This window comes from Mustelus asterias, chromosome 3, assembly GCF_964213995.1.
Source record: "Mustelus asterias chromosome 3, sMusAst1.hap1.1, whole genome shotgun sequence".
Lineage (NCBI taxonomy): Eukaryota > Metazoa > Chordata > Chondrichthyes > Carcharhiniformes > Triakidae > Mustelus > Mustelus asterias.
The window spans coordinates 77,972,009-77,989,507 of NC_135803.1; the positions used below are offsets into that span (position 1 = coordinate 77,972,009).

Sequence of the window (17,499 nt, forward strand, 5' to 3'; positions counted from 1 at the left end):
TTCTGCCGTTTGCTTGTGGACTCCACCAGTGGAACCATTTTCTCTTCACACTATCATTATCAAAGACCTCTGTCAGGTCATCCTCTCCCATCTAAAGAAAAGGTCCCCTGCTTCTTCAGTCTTTGCTAGTGAGTAAATCTTCTCAGTCCTGGTATTATCTTTGTAAATTATTTTTGCATCTTCGCCATTTTTACTATATATAGATCAGAACTCTTGCATGAACTTCAAGTCCGGCCTAACCAATATTCCATCCAAGTTTAGCATGACCCTTCTGCTTTTCAATTCTATCACTCTAGAAATAAAGGGGCAATCTTACAAACTTGTCCCACCCATAGTTTGGTGCTTGAGGTGGAAAGATCGCGTGAGAAGGAAAAATTGCGAAACATGCCTTTTTCATGCCAATCTTACCAGGCACTTTTTCCGGGTCTAAACATGATTGCGCCCAAAATGGGTGAGACATCAATCCTCTTTGTTTTCCCAATTGCTGTTTGATTTCTTTAGCAATTGCTTTATGTTTCTTCTTTTTTAAAAAAATCTATCAACCTCCTGTAGAGTAGGATAAGTGTTAATCAGCTGAACTGATTAGTGTGTTGCTCAGTGTGGTAAATTGGTGCCACTATGTTGAGGATGCAGTGTAGTTGGGTGCAGTAGAGAGGCGTCATTAAGGTGAGTTAGTTTGTTAGCTGCAATGAGGTAAGTTGTCCTGAATTGGTACGATGTGCTATTGAGGAAGGAACTAAACATGTACTGGATCTTACCTGGTCCAAAATTGCAGATTAAAAGAGTATAATCATCTCGGTACTTATTATCCATGTCTGAGTGAGCTCATGCATGTGATAATCGACATGCATATGTGCAAACACACATTTTAAAACAGATAATTATATAAACTCACACATATAAAGCATGTACACATACACATACAAAAAAAACCAGACACTTGTATATTAGAACACACAAGACCTAGAAGTGACTCCTTTGCAAGAAGAATGGTCTGGTTCTCTCCTTCCAGCTGCTCCTTTCGAGTTTGCAGCTGTGAAACTAGTTTCTGGGATTCAAACAGGTTGGTCTCTAAAGCTTCCTTATCTGCCCTGAAACAAAATAAAAATAAAAACTCAGAAAAACTGCAGATTCACAATGAATAATGGAGACATGTTGGAATGACATCTCAGGCAGGACTTTGGACTAATCCATGGAGGTGGACTTTCGATCCCATTACCTTTTTCTGGAGCTACGTACTCTTGCCATTGCTATTTCCATCTCTGTGATACCGCCCGACTTCACCCCGTGTCTTAGCTTATCTACTGCTGTAAACCTCATCCAGGTCTTTGTCACCTCTAGATGTGGATTCTTTCAATGCACCCCTGGCTGGTTGACCATGTTCTCCCTTCTGCAAATTTGAGATTATTCAAATTTCTGCACAGTATGTCCATGCTATTGAGCTGGAAGTAACAACACATGGCACATTTCTTTGCTGCTGCTTCATTTATATTTGCTAATAACGAAGTTCTGGCAAAATAAGCTTGTACTCCATCCACTTTCGCTCACTGGACTACTTCTGGAAAGTTGAATTGTATTAACAGAAGAATCTTCCCTCATAAGTCCCACAGTTTAATCAGTCAGGGTGAGCCAAAGTGTTATACTGAGCATCTAACTTCTATGTAACATTTGGCAAGTTTTACTGGAGATTCATATGAAATGTTTAAATATAACATGCAGTCTCAGAATCCCCTACCTGAGAGCAGCTACCTCCTCAGACAGGGTCCTGCTCTCCTTCTCAGCAGCTGTCAGCTGGACCACCAGGTTGGCCTTCTCCTTCATCAGCTCCTCCTTCTCCTTACTGGCTCGGAGTAGTCCTTTGCTCTGAAGTTCCATGTCCCACTCTGTCTGCACCAGCCGTTCATTCAGAGTCTGCTTCTGCCTGTTTACCTGCCCGGGATGGAGTCAAAGTGAAATAAAAATAAGCATCAAGGAGAGCCAGGAAAGGGGCAAAGGGTTGGTCAGCCAGGCTGGGAAAGGACCCGTTAGCAGTGGGAATGGAATCTGACACTCAAACTATTGAGAGGTCAACCTGTCCCACCTTCAAAGGCTGCGGATGTACAGAATTTTCTACTTTTGGTTCACAGGCTTCTTTTTTACTTTAGTGAAAATGACTCTTGTAAATCTGAATTTCTTTTATTCATTCATGAGATGTGGGCATCGCCAGATTTATTGCCCATCCCTAGTTGCCCTTGAACTGAGTGACTTGCTGGACCATTTCAGAGGGCATTTTAAGAGTCAACCGCATTGCTATGGGTCTAGAGTCACATGTAGGCCAGACCAGATAAGGACAGCAGATTTCCTTCTCTAAAGGACATTGGTGAACCAGATGGGTTTTTACAACAATTGACAATGTTTTTATGTCATTAGACTTTTATTTCCAGATTTTTACTGAATTTATTTTTCATGGAGGGATTTGAACCTGTATCCCCAGAGCATTATTTTGTGTCTCTGGATTATTAGTCCAGTGCCAACACCATCGTGCCAATGCCTCTCTGATATTTATAATTGCCTTTATGAAGTTGATGGACAATCGTGGGTTCAAATGAAAGGTGACAGCACTGAAACATCTGTTTCTCTCACCACAGATGCTTTCAGATCTGCTGAGTATTTCCAAGATTTTCTCTTTTGATGTCATGAGTTGAACCCTCACCCTTTGAATTCCCCCAGCATCTTTAACATAATGAAAGGTCCCAAGGTGCTTCATAGAAACCTTATCAAACAAGATAGCTGTACAGAGTAAATGAGGTAATACTGTTCCCTGCTGTTGGAAGAATTGAAAATGAGAGGGTGCAGATTTAAGGTGATTAGTGAAAGAGGCAACGGAGTCATGGGGAGAAACTTTGTTACACAGAGGGTGGTTACGATCTAGAATGCACTGCCAGAGAGTGTGGCGGAGACAGGTTCAACTGAGCATTCAAGAGGAAATTGGATTGAAAGGGAAGAATGTGCAGGGCAATGGGAAGAAGGAAATGGCACTAGGTGCATTACTTACTCAGAGAACAGACACGATGGGCCGATTGGCCTTCTGTGCTGCAACTATTTTGTGGTTCTATGAAATTTGAGACAAATAAGGAGATATTGGCCAAGTGTTTACTTACCTGACCCGCAGGGAGCAGCTGAGGTAAAAGATTTGAGGGGAATCTGCAATTCAGGATTCCCAGTCCAGCAGGGTAGGGGCAGTGTAGTTTGGATGCCTTGGAAACAGTAGTCAGAGGCCTCATGGTGAGTGGAAATTCAGTCCTCTTGATCAGTGAGGAGGTCAGAGTCTTTGTGGTGGGGTAGGGTTCTCAGGGACAAGGTTGATAGAGGTTGGGGGTACCCAATCGTGGACACTCCTCACTCAGGCATTTGGATCCCATAGGTGTGAAGGCATTTACCTCCTGAATCAACAAACTCCATGCCTTGAGAAGCTGCCAAGTTTCCTGGAATTTGGGAAATCTGGCTGTCAGCAGTTAAAGTCAAAAACTTGAATGTTAAGGATGCTCACAGCCTCAGCTAAAGCCAGCAATGGGTGTGTTTGAGGTCAGTTGGGAAGCAGATTTCTCAGACTTTAACCTCCCCATCTGACCCAAAGATGCTGTTTTTAATGTTAAAATTCCCTCCATTTGGACAGCTGAGCAGAAGTTTGGTCAAAGAGATAGATGTTTAAGAAGTATCTTAAAGGTGGAGAGAGAAGTAGGGAGGAGAGGAAGTTTAGTGATAGAATCCTAAAGCTTTGAACCCAGAAAGCTGAAGGCATGTCTGCCAATGGTGGAGTGATCAAAATTCAAGAATGTGCAAGAGGATGAAATTAGATGAGCACAGAGAGCTCAAAGGTTTGTAGGGTTGGAGGAAGTTTGAGGTAGGGAGGGGAAAAGACTTGGATGGATTTGAAAACATGGATGAGAATGTTGAAATTGAGTCATTGCTGGACTGCAAGACAATGTCGGTCAAAGAGCACAGGGACAATGGATGTATGGAACTTGGTGCCAGTTAAGATATGAGTTCAACAAAAATGATGCTAAATGTACATTGGGTGGAAGATGGGAGGTTGGCCAGGACCACATTGTTATCTCTGGATTCCACTATTCCAAAGACATGAAGCAGGATCTGTTGGTCCCCCAAGGATCCATTCTTGGTGGCTGGGTGGGATGCTCTTTGGAGAGTTGGTGCAGACTTGATTGACTGGATGGCCTCTTTCTGCGCTGTATGGATTCTATGGTTCCATGCTTCCACCAGCCCCACAACTGAGATATCTGTATTCCCCTAATTCTGGCCCCTTGCGCACTCCCAATTCTAACTGCTCCACCATTCATCATACCTTCAGATGCCTAGATCTCAAGCTCTAAAATTTCCTCTTAGCCTTCCTACTTTGCTTTCTTCTTTTAAAACATTCCTTAAAACTGATGCCTGTGGCCAATAGATTTTGGTCATTTTATCTAATATCTCCTCACGTGACTCAGTGGCAAAATTTGAAGCACCTTGGATTGTTTCATTTCTTTAAAAGTATTGTACAAATTTTTGTACATCACTAGTTTTTTTTGGCACTGTTCCCATTGAGCATTTCTCTTGCCACTGCACACCCTTAAAACAAAAAATACAAAACAGATGATGTGGATATGTTCATGAGAAATGCCTCCAGATGCGGTTCATGCTCCCATACCTGCCCGAGCTGCTCCTGAAGCTGACCTCGCTCTCGTTGTAATATTAGCAGTTCATGTTCCAGCTGCCCTCGGCTCTGCTCCACAATCTGCAGAGACTGATCTAGTTCATGCTTCTCTGTGTCCAACTCCATCTTCTCCTGCTTCACACGGACCAGCACATCCTGAATGTTAGCCTTTGCCTTTTCAACCTCTTTCTTCTGACCTTGCAGGGCTGATTTGTCATCTTCCATCTAGTAAGGAATGGAAATACCAAATTGGATTTACCTTCCAAATTTTGTTTTTATTCAAGTTTTCAGCCTTGTTTGTTCTACTTTGAATTTCAAACTGGCAGCACAGAATATGCAAGAAATGGTTTGAAGCCAGACTAATAGGATACAGATCAAACCATTGCATCCGAGCTGTTTGGGCCAGCCCATCCTGTATTCATTCCCAAACTGTGATCAGAACCATTGGGAATTGAAACAGTTTCTTTCAAACACAGTTCTGGTTCAAACCATTTCAGTCAAAGAAATTAATCAAGTCAAATTGGGATTGATTTTTCCATTTGACACACATCTAATTCTGCAACAATAGAATCATAAAAACCCTACAGTGCAGAAGGCGGCCATTTAGACCAACGAGCCTGCACTGACAACAAACGCACCCATGCCTTATCTCCCTAACCCCACGTATTTACTTTGCTAGACCCCTGACATTAAGAGATTATTTTTAGCATGGCCAATCAACCTAACGCGCACATCTTTGGACTGGGAAGAAACTCGAGCACCCGGAGGAAATCCACACAGACATGGGGAGAACGTGCAAACTCCACACAGTCACCTAAGGCTGGAATTGAACCTGGGTCCCTGGCACTGTAAGGTAGCAGTGCTAACCACTGTGCCACCATGCTGTCCAAGTTGTAAAGGTTTATTATATTTTTCTTCTTCCAGCTGCCAATATTTTGGCAGTACTGGATCAGACAAGGGTGTAAAATTTGTCAGGGCTGTGTTTTGTCCATTTTACTATCAGAGCAATTACTTGCTGGAGGAACAAGGTTTCAAACAGCATGAGTGAACTGCTGTCTGGGAAGACACTTCGACCCGTGTATTATAAACTCTTTTACCAAGATGCCCTTTCTGTATTGAAAGCTGAGATTTTAATTTATCGATCTCATGCTGGCATTTTGAATGGTCCACAGCATGAGCTTTGTTTTCTTTGGCTGCATGGTGCAGGCCTTTGTCAACAGCCTCTGGATTTGTACATCTTTCCATCAGCTCGGCCACAGGGTTTTGTGCTGTGTCCCGATTGCAGGTCGCGCATTGCAGTCCCTGATATGATTTTTCACACTGGGTCTGAAACTGACCCATGTACCACAGATTCACCCGACTTCTCTGCTTCTGTTCTAATGCTTTTGTTTTCATTTTTTTCATTTCCTGCTTCACATTCTCTAACTTTTCCTTCAACTTTGTATTCTCAGATTTTTTTTCTTGTAGCTGCTCCATGCAGCTGGCTATTACAGAAACCTTGGTAAACTTGGAAGTGCCCTTCCCTTGGTCTCTACGTGCCCCCTCCCAATATCTTTGCCTCCCAATATCTTTGTCCTGCGGGTCCTGGAACCGATATGATTTGCTACAGTACCTGACCCACTTGGTTCATTTTTTCTTCAAATATTTTCTCAGTGTCTCTTCTCACTCTGGGCGCTGCCATTCTTCTACTCTTACTTTTCAGGGTTTGTCAAAGGGAGATGACCAGGGTAGGATAGCTCTCGCTAAATTTTCACCCAGGCCCTCCGACTCAATACACTGGAGCTATATCGAGCACCTCTCAAGGCTGACTTGCAGAGTTTACCCTTACTTGTTAACTAACCAAGTTTCACAAATTCTGCCATTTGTTCGTCACACTTAACAGCCACCAGGTTTATGTTCCAATTGCTGGTTGGTGGCCTCTATCCCCGTTCACCCACTTGAAACCTGGCCATCATGTGGGGCTACTGCCCTCTTAATTCAGGCTCAGGTTGGATGTCCGAGAATTTGTGAGGTTTCTGAGGTTCGATTTTGGACCAAATTTTAGTCACTTCTTATCGAGGACCACCCAGGCACACCAATATTGTCTGGGAAGACACTTCGACCAGTGTACTATAACTCCTTCACCAAGATGCCTTTTCTTGTGTGATGAAAGGCAACTTGTGATTATATTTAAATAAATTTTGTCTTTATTACAATACTTTTGGTACCAAACTTTAACAAAACACCTTCATTCAATGTAAATTTTTGATTCTTAAACAAAACTTCTTTAACTTAAATAAAAACTACTCTCGCACATTTATCTGTGATCCAAATATGACCTGTGAAGTTGAACTGGTCAGGCTCGCTCCACTGGGTACGAATCTTGATCTTGGATCTTCGCTGAGTTCCAAACTTAGGGTCTTCCAAGTGGCGAAATTTGGTTTTGGTTCTTCGTTAATTCTTTGCTGGATCCTTGCTGCGTCTCTGCTCTTGACACTGAGTCTTCACTGACGGGGTCTCTAGGCTTCCTCTTTGATCCTTCTTTTGGCACCTTTCCAGAAAGTTCCCTCGCGGCCAGCCAATGGGATTACAGAGTGAAAATATGGAAGATGACAGGAGTACCTGTGGATGTGTATTCCCAGGTGCATAGAGCACACGTAACCCCATCATATATGGAATGCGGCACCTGTGTGTCTGGCAAGCACCTGTAACATTGCCCTTATTTGGTCAGCTTCAGGGGCCTCAGGCCATAGCTCAGAGGACATGTCAGGCTTGCCTGACTTGCTTTGACCTGTGTCGGTTCAACTTGGCTTGTCCTAATTCCCATCAGACCTGGCTGCTCTGGCTGTTGGCCTCCTTGCCACATGAAATTTTACAATGCCAGGCAAGTGTGCAAGTGTTCCGTCAGACATGTTTTCCATTCTTTGCACTGAAGCAACACTGAGTACCATAAATTTCTGCCTGTCCCTGGTGTCATCACCTCTATGACATTAGAGTTATGGGGATGGGGACATTTGGTGTTAAACATTGGAATATCTACATCTCATCTCGAAGGACATGGACAGCAGATACCTTGGAACACCACCACGAGTGTTCCCCTCCAAGTCACTCACCATCCTGACTTGGAAATATATTGCTGTTGGCTCAAAATCCTGGAACTCCCCCCACTCGCAAACAGCACTGTGGATATGCCTACACATCAAGGACTACAGAGGTTCAAGAAGGGAGCTCACCATCATGTTCTGAAAGGCAACTAGGGATGGGTAATAAATGCTGGCCTAGCCAGTGACTACCACATCCCGTAGATGAATAAAAAAATAAAATAAAATATCACAAAGCAATCCACTGATTAGGCTTAGATGCTTTTAAAAACATAATAATTTGCCAGGTGGCACTTAGACCATGTTGTGCCATGGTAACCCTTTAAGGTTCACTTCTCTAAACAGGATCAAACTGAAGGCGAGTGATCCACTAAAGTTAGTCAAGTGTTTCTGAAACAGGGACATGGACCAGGGGAGTGAAAGTGCTCTTCCCCCCACACTTCCAATGGCACAATGGACATCGGGGCAATTTTGGCTAAGACTTCAAGGTGGATAAAATATTAAAATCATGTTGAACTGCCTGTGGCATTTTTAACATGCTTTGCAAGTATCATTCATCAACATTTGTTGGTGACATCGAGTTGAGCGTATCAAGAACACAGAATGTTACAGCACAGAAACATGCCCTTTGACCCATCAAGATTAAGCTGGTGTTTCTCTCCATATTAGCTACCTAGATAAATCTCACTATCTTCTTCAATATGCTTCTTTTTCAAGCAATATTGTTTCCTTGCGAGTGGATTGAATACTCTCTATTTGGATGAGTGCAGCTCCCATAACACTCAAGAACTCAACAACATTCCAGGACAAGGCAACCTACTTGATTGGCACGCCATCCACAAACATTCTACCACTGACGCACAGTAGCAGATGTTTGTACAGGAACTCAACAGCACTCCATTTTCCAAACAAACAACCACTGCCATATAGAAGGATAAGGGTAACAGACACATGGGAATACACCACCTGGAACATCCCCTCCAAGTCACACACCATCCTGACTTGGAAATATATCGCTGTTCCTTCATTGTCGCTGTGTCAGAATCCTGGAACACCCTCGCTAATAGCAATATGGGTGTTCCTACATCACATGAACTGCAGAGGTTCAAGAAAGCAGCACACCACCACCTTTTCAATGGAAATTAGGGATAGACAATAAATGCTGGCCTAGCCAGCGATGCCCACATCCCGTAAATGAATTTTTAAAAATCATTTGTGGGTTGTAGTTTCTGGAGACTTTCTTAAGCTAACCATTCTCAGGGCAAAGAACTTTTCTAACTTCCTGTTCAATTCTTTGTTGTTATCTTAAAATTTTTGATCGTCCGTGTATCAACAATTATCTTACCATGATCTTGGCAGCCTCTCTGAGATTGACAGACAGCACTAACTATTACTTATATTGACAGGATAGCTTTCCAACACCTTATATCCTCATTGTGATTCCTACCTGAACTATCTGTTATTCAATCTTTTGGTGTTTGAGTATGTGACTGGATCAAACAGAATGCTTCACCTCCTGGTTGTTGATTGTAAATCAGATTACAAACATGGCCGTTTTAGTCTCAAATACAACTTGGCCTCCACATGTAATTGAATGTTCTATCATGAAATTGGACCAAATACATAGAACTCCATCCTTTCAAAATATTCATGACCTTCTTGCATGGATGTTTCCGCCCGCCTGCCCCCCCTTTGCACTTCCATTATGTACAAGGATCTCTTTCTGAAGAAGCAGCAGATAATTAAAAAGGAGCCATTAAAGAAAGTAGAACATAAAAATATTAATGGCAAATTTCACAAAGGGCTTTATAATCCAGAAAGCCAACTGGTTAAGGAGCAGGGTTAGGTCCACCACTTTAAGTGAGACAAGGCGCTGTAACAAGGGGCTGTGGTGATTGTCCCTTTAAGGATCAATCTGTAGAGTAAGGGTCACATGACCCAGCGAACCAATCAGAGAGCAGGATGGGGGATCATCCTGATAAGCATGGGCTTCTGTTCTCAGAGTCACCTCAGGATGTAGAGGCCACTTGCAGAATTGAATTCTCTCACAATGGAGAAGATACTGTGATAGCTCCTGAGGCACATCAACCAAGATGAGGAATCAAATGCAATGTATTTCTGGCTTTTATAATGTGATCTGTATGCTACAATTTACTTTTAGACTTCCTGTAATGTGCAATCTCATCTGACTCCATACAATCAGAACTAGTGGGCATTAAAGTGACCTCATTCTGAGAAGGTCCTCTGAGATTTCTCTCAGGTATCTCACCCGAAGGAGGATGTGGTTTAATTCAACCTTATCCTGAGCTAAGCCTTCATTTAGTGCACTCATCTTGACAAGAGTGTCTCGCAGTACACCTTCTTCAGTCTTCAGCTTGCCCAAGGATAACTCCAAGTCTGTAATAGTCAGCTCAGCCTACAGGGTCAAAAAATGGAGAACATTCATGAGAAGAATGCATCTACAGGGAGAAGCACAAACAACTTACACAAAATGTTAATCATAGAATAGAATCTCTACAGTGCAGAAGAGGCCATTTGACCCATCAAGTCTGCACCGACCACAATTCTACCCAGGCCCTATCCCTGTAACCCCATGAATTTACCCCACTAATCCCCCTGACACTAAGGGACAATTTACCATAACCAATCAACCTAACCTGCACATCTTCGTCACAAAACGTCATCAAGATCAAATACAACTGTGTACGGCCACAAAGACAGAAGGAGAATTCAACATACATTAGAACCCCATGGCATGTATACCAAGAAGAACAATCTTGAGGAAGAATGATAGTGTTGTTACGGAACTAAATGCAGATGGATTTATTATTCAAATGATCCAAAATTTTACTGCAACAAGAGTATGACCGTATTAAAAGGAGTTTATGCAAGTGGGCCAACTCCAATAAAACAAACAAAATGTCTTGCTAATTTAAACAGGAGTTAATCCAGTGAATGTCAGGATTTAGAAACCAAAACAATAACACAAATCTCTTGATGAAGTGAAAATAAATTAAGATACTTCATTCATAATTCCTATATGCTAGAGATGGTGAGCATCTGGTTAGTAATGAATGGCACTATATTATCATCTACTCCGAATGGTCTCTCAAGGCCACATTTAAAACTATTTGTTGTCATCATTATTTTCTTTGGCTCTCGGGGTCATTCTTGCATTCTGTCAAGGTGGTATAAATCCAGGAGACAGATTCTGAAACTTACACAGTATTGAAATCCTCAAGTAACCAGGCAACTGTGCTTGAATCTCAGAAAAGTTCCTCATTGACTTCATGCCCTTTACTTGTTGGATTTTCATACTACATACCGCATAGCATGCTGAAAGTCTCAGCCACCACCCCCTTGCATCTTATGGCCTAAATTTGTTGGGTTCTCACATTCTGTACCACATACCTTGCTGAGAGCCTCAGCTAAGTCTGCCTTCTCATTCTGTAGCACCTCCTTCTCCAGTGTAGCTTTGTTCAAGGCTTCCTTTACAATTATCAACTCTTTTCTCAAAGCTGAGTTCTTGACTTCCATCAGCTCCAATGCCTTTTGCCTGTAAGAACACAATTATTGACATCCAGACTACAGTACAGAAAGTCATCAGAGGAGAGGTATCTTATTATCTAATGAAAGCGCAAGGTACTGCTGTCTAGCCATGCCGGCTTAGTTTGGAAAACTGAAAACAAAGCTCAATTTTATTGAAGATATGCTGTGGACTGAAGCGCTGATTAACAAACCACACACTGGATTTTTTTTAAATTAATAGTTTAAAACAAAACTTACATTTATGTAGCACATTTTACAATTCCCAAAACATTTTACAGTCAAGTAAATACTTATGAAGTGTCATCACATGTAATTCAGGAAATATGGCAGCCGAGTTTCCCAAAGCAGCAATGCGATAATAACCAGATCAAAATGATGCTATGGGGAATTTAATATTCAGCTGAGAGGCCAAATGGAGCCTTGGTTTACATATGAACATTCAGAGCACCCCATTACCAGCCCCCCAGCCCCCTGTCACCCAAACCCCCATCTCCTCACCCACACACCCTCCATTTCCAACACACCACACAGGCATTAGGGTGACCCAACCACCACACCCCCCCCCCCCCCCGCCCTTTCCCCTCACAGATACCTCCTTCCCCCTCAGGACCCCCACATACCCCTTTCCCTCTTAGACCCCCCCAACACAGCTCCACTTCCCACTCAAACCCCACTCAGCTCCCTCCTCTTCAGACCACACAATCAGCCTCTCCTTAAAGCCTCAATTCAGTCTCCCTTCAAGACAAGAACCTTGGCAATGACAAAAAAAGTGTGTGGCCCCCTGGCCTGGCGCTTGGGCCCTGAGGAGGCTCGACGAGGTAGGTCCAGTGGCTATTTGAACCCTCCCCCCCCCCCACCAGATGAAATTGACATCTTGGGCCCGATTCTCCTATTCTGACGCGCACGCTTTTTGGCACGTTGGGTTGGGTGATGCACATGTCGGCCATTTTGCGGGTTTCGCGCATGCGTTCCCGACGCATGCTCGTCTCCCATAGCCTGAGAGCAGGCGCAGTCGAGACATTGCTGGAAACCGGTGGGAAGACAAGGCAAGTGATTTAATCTATTTTTCATGCAATTTAAATGTCATTATCGGGTCCGGAACTGAATTCTCCGGACCTGGTAGCATCTCCTATCCTGCCAAGAGTATTTCATTCCAGTGGGGTTTAGAGTGGCTCCCCATGTTTGGGGAACTAGTGGGAGACCCCACTGGAGTGAAGCGGGGGGCAATCAGGGCCCCACAGGGGTTCAGGCAGCGAGGGGATGATGCGCAGGCGCAGAGGCCCGGAACTGTCAGACTCTGCCGTGAACAGGCCCCACCCCCCGAGCTTTTAATGATATTCACGATTGTGACCTCTACAGTGCACAGAGTGTGGGAGATTTGAGTCTGAACTCCCACTGAAAAAGCAATCTTGAATTATACCATTTTTCCTGCCAATTCAGCACTTCGAATTTTTTTGGGAGAATCGGGCCCCTATTCTCTGTCAGAGGACTTCAAAGGTGTCCACTCACACCTGCAGCTTCTAACAACGAGAAAGGAAAATCTCTGCTGAAGAATGGAGTGCTGCTGTGATTTAAAATCCTGCCAGATGACCGGGGTGGGGAGGGGGGAGGTGGCAGGGGAAGGGGGGGGTGCATGGAGGTTAAGAATTATAGGCAGGAATACTGATGTTGATCACAGGACTGCCTGAAATCACCATGTCGGGGATGATCTTCAGGTATACCATGGAAGACCATCTACTATGACATACACATCTCAGGGGAGAGCGGTGAAGTCAACCCCTTGCCCCCAGCCTAAGCTCACCCAACCCCGAGGACCTTTGAGGGTTCCTTCCTCTGCAGCCTTGCAACAGCAGAGGGACAAATGGCAACTGGACCTACCTCCTTGAGGCACCTCGGGGCCCAAAATACCAGGCCAGAGTGTCAGTGCCAGGGAGAAATGCACCATGTGCACTACCAAGGCACATGGCCTGAAGGGAGGCTGATTGGGGGGGATTGAAGGGGGGGGTGGTTGAGTGTAAAGGGAGTCTGAGGAGGAAGTGGGCGGGCAACAGTTTAAATTTTTGGGAGGTGGGGGTGCCTGTCTCCGAGCGTGTAGATCGGGGAGCCATTTAAAAATGGTAGCTCAGTCTCGGAACAGCGGGGCTGGCCGGTGGGTTGCTTAAAATGAGCTAATTAGCGTTTTTCAGGTGGTTGAATCCCACCTGATAGACACTGCCCAAGCCCAAGAAACATTCTCATTTTCCAGCTGCCATGGGCACTTAGTCCCAAAGAGACTTTGAGAATTTTGCCCTATATGTTTCCAGCAAGTCACCTCTTACAAGCCTAGCCTATCCAACATTTCCTCACAAAACAACCCACCCATTCCACGTATTAGTCTGATAACCCTTCTCTGAACTACTTCTAACATATTTAAATCATTCCTTAAATAAGGTAACCAATATTGTTACACAATACTCTAAATGTAATCTCACTCGTGCCCTGTGCAACTGGAGCTCTGTTGAAGAGTCATCTAGATTCCATTCTCTCCACAGATGCTGTCAGGCCTGCTGAGATTTTCCAGCATTTTCTGTTTTTGTTCCAGACTCCAGCATTCACAGTCATTTGTTTTTATTTTGTTGAAGCATAACCTCCCTACTTTTGCAATCAAATCCCCTCACAATAAATAACATTCTACTCACTTTCCTAATTACTTGCTGTACCTGCATTGCAGACTTTTGTGATTCTTGCACTTGGACATCCAGATCCTTTGCACCTCAAAACTTTGCAATCTCTCACCATTTAGATAATATATTTCTTTTTTATTCTTCCTGTCAAAATGGATAATTACACATTTTCCCATATTATACTCTTTTTGTCAGATTTTTGCCCACTTAACTTATCTATGTCCCTTTTTATCCTCCTTATGTCCTCTTTACAGCTTACTTTCCTACTTATCTTTGCGTCCTCAGCAAATCTGGCAACCATCCCTTCAATCTCTTAATCCAGGTCATTTATATAAATTGTAAAGAGTTGAGGTCCAGTCCTGATACCTGTGGCATACCACTCATTACAGCTTGCCTGTCTGAAACACATCATCCAAAAGCTGGACATATGTAACATGCAGCACTCCCTCAGTACTTAAGTGTCAGGCGAGATTATGTAGGGAGGGAGACAATTAATGGGAGGGAGACTGTTATGTGAGACAGCATTTACTTCACTGGATTAGGGAGCAGAGAACAAAAACCAGCCAAAATCCAGCTCCTGGTTACTAATTAGGAAACACTGTGAAATGCAAGTATGTGGGATGTCAGGCAAGGACAAGTTTGGGCTTCGATATGACAAGCCTGACATTTCAGTCATTTCTGTGGCATTGTTGAGATGCCAAAGAGTGGTGGGGCAGAACTGCTGTCCATCACGTTGTTCAAGGAGTGACTCCTATCCCAATAAGAAGTCTCACAACACCAGGTTAAAGTCCAACAGGTTTATTTGGTAGCACAAGCCACAAGCTTTCAGCAATCACGGGCATTCAGCCTCTGATCTTCGGGCAAGCGCTCTCCAAGGCGGCCCCCACGACACACGACAATCCAGAATTGCTGAGCAGAAACCGACTGCCAAGTTCCGCGCACATGAGGACATGTGGAACTTGGCTGTCGGTTTCTGCTCAGCGATTCTGCGTTGTTGTGTGTCGTGGGGGCCGCCTTGGAGAACGCTTGCCCGAAGATCAGAGGCTGAATGCCCGTGACTGCTGAAAGCTTGTGGCTTGTGCTACCAAATAAGCCTGTTGGACTTTAACCTGGTGTTGTGAGATTTCTTACTGTGCTTACCCCAGTCCAATGCCGGCATCTCCACATCATCCTATCCCAATGCCATAGAATCCTAGAGTTCAGAAGGAAACCATAGTAATGTACTAGGATTTGTAAGAGCTATCCATCAGTCTCACTCCTCTACTCTTTCCTCATAATCCTGTATTTTTTTCCTTTTCCTGTATTTATTCAATACCCTTTGAAAGTTACTATTGAATCTGCTTCTGTCATCTTTTCAGCCAATGCACTTCACATCATAATTACTTGCAATTTACTTTTTTTTCCCCTCATCTTCCTTCTGCTCTTCTCTCTGTTATCTCAAATCTCTGTCATCTGGTTATTGACCATCCCACTGGTGGAAACAAGTTTTTCTATGTCACTCTGTCAAAATCCTTCTTAATTCTGAACACCTCTATTGAATCTCTCCTTAACTTTCTTTGCTCGATGGAGTACAATCTCAGCCTCTTCAGCCTCTCAGGTAACATGAAGTCCCTCATACCTGATAGCAATTAATAAATCTCCTCTGCAAGTTCTCCGGTATCTTCACATCCTTCATAAGGGGTGGTGTCCAAAATTGTACACAATAGTCCAGTTGAGAACCAACTAAAGACTTAGCAGAGTTTCCTCTCTTTTGTACTGTATTACTCTATTAATAAAGCCAAGGTTCACTTTTTTAACAACCTTTTCAACTTGCCCAGCCATCTTAAAAGATGAATTGTATGTTCAGTCCCAGGGTCTCTTCCTGTACCCTTTTAGAATTCTGCCATTTTGTTCATATTGGTTCAGATTCTCTGATACTGTGTGCATCATTGTTCACTGTGGAAGTCATTGAGATCTTGGCGATTTGTGAACTTTCAGCTGGCACTCCTGATCCTGACTGCACCAGCGATCCCTTGGCACAACCATCCATGGAGAAAACCGGCAAAGAGGGTCACTGCAGAAAAGATTCCCCTGTAAGAGACATTCATAGTGTGTCTGGGGCAGCGCAACCCAGTCCATCACAAGGTTAAACACAGCTGGGTGGAATTTTCCCATCCTGCCTGCCACGGGAATCATAACGAACGGGGCATGGACCATGTAAAGGTCCGTTGACCTCAGGCAAGATTTTCCGGTCTTGGGGCAAGCGCGGCCAGAAAATCCCACCCCGCGTCTGTGTGCATGTCAGGACTTCCCCTGAATCCCAATCCACATCAGCAGTTAAATCCAGTACATCACCCCTCCTGATATCTGAAGATTTGATCCATTGAATCTCCTCATTCTTCCTGCCAAAATGCATTGCTTCAAACATCTCTGTATTAAAATTCATCCATGCCATCTTGTCATGTCATCATGTCATCTCACGTGAGATGCCATCATCTCACGTGAGAACACCATCCACCAGGTACACGGTACATACTCTTGCAACTCGGCCAACGTTGTCTACCTGATACGCTGCAGGAAAGGATGTCCCGAGGCCTGGTACATTGGGGAAACCATGCAGACGCTGCAATAACGGATGAATGAACACCGCTCGACAATCACCAGGCAAGACTGTTCTCTTCCTGTTGGGGAGCACTTCAGCGGTCACGGGCATTCGGCCTCTGATATTCGGGTAAGCGTTCTCCAAGGCGGCCTTCACAACACACGACGGCGCAGAGTCGCTGAGCAGAAACTGATAGCCAAGTTCCGCACACATGAGGACGGCCTCAACTGGGATATTGGGTTCATGTCACACTATCTGTAATCTCCACAGCTTGCCTGGACCTGCAGAGTCTCACTGGCTGTCCTGTCTGGAGACAATACACATCTCTTTAGCCTGTCTTGATGCTCTCTCCACTCACATTGTTTGTATCTTAAAGACTTGATTAGCTGTAAGTATTCGCATTCCAACCATTATTCTGTAAATTGAGTTTGTGTCCTCATATGCCCTGTTTGTGAACAGAATTCCCACTCACCTGAAGAAGGGGCTTAAGGCTCCGAAAGCTTGTGTGGCTTTTGCTATCAAATAAACCTGTTGGACTTTAACCTGGTGTTGTTAAACTTCTTACTGCATTAAAATTCATCCGCCATGTGTCAATTTCACCAGTCTGTTGATGTTCTCCGGATGTCTGCTGCAATCCTCTTCAACATTAACTACCTTTCCAAGTTCACTTCATCTCCAAACTTTGAAATTCTGCCCTGTATAACCGAGTCTAGGTCATTAACATAAATTTAAAAGATCAGTGGTTTTAATATCAACCTATTGGACAATGCCACTGTGCATTTCTGTCCAATCTGAAAAGCAACCACTTACCATTACTCTTTGCTTTCTGCCCCTTAGCCAATTTTGTATGCAACTGCATTATCAATTTAATTCAATTTGATTTGATTTATTATTGTCACATGCATTAACATACAGTGAAAAGTATTGTTTCTTGTG

The 17,499-nt window shown here is 43.8% G+C and overlaps 1 protein-coding gene across 1 annotated transcript in view; it reads right to left on the reverse strand.

The window, feature by feature from the left end:
* The window catches only part of crocc2 (ciliary rootlet coiled-coil, rootletin family member 2), a 266,817-nt gene that overhangs the window by 132,311 nt on the left and 117,007 nt on the right, over positions 1 to 17,499 (reverse strand). Inside the window, exons 13-17 of the mRNA XM_078210134.1 lie at positions 11,182 to 11,326; positions 10,040 to 10,186; positions 4,685 to 4,915; positions 1,736 to 1,929; positions 964 to 1,091 (exon numbers count right to left, since the gene is read on the reverse strand). Of these exons, the coding sequence (XP_078066260.1) occupies positions 964 to 1,091; positions 1,736 to 1,929; positions 4,685 to 4,915; positions 10,040 to 10,186; positions 11,182 to 11,326 (845 nt within the window). The remainder of the gene's footprint in view (positions 1 to 963; positions 1,092 to 1,735; positions 1,930 to 4,684; positions 4,916 to 10,039; positions 10,187 to 11,181; positions 11,327 to 17,499) is intronic.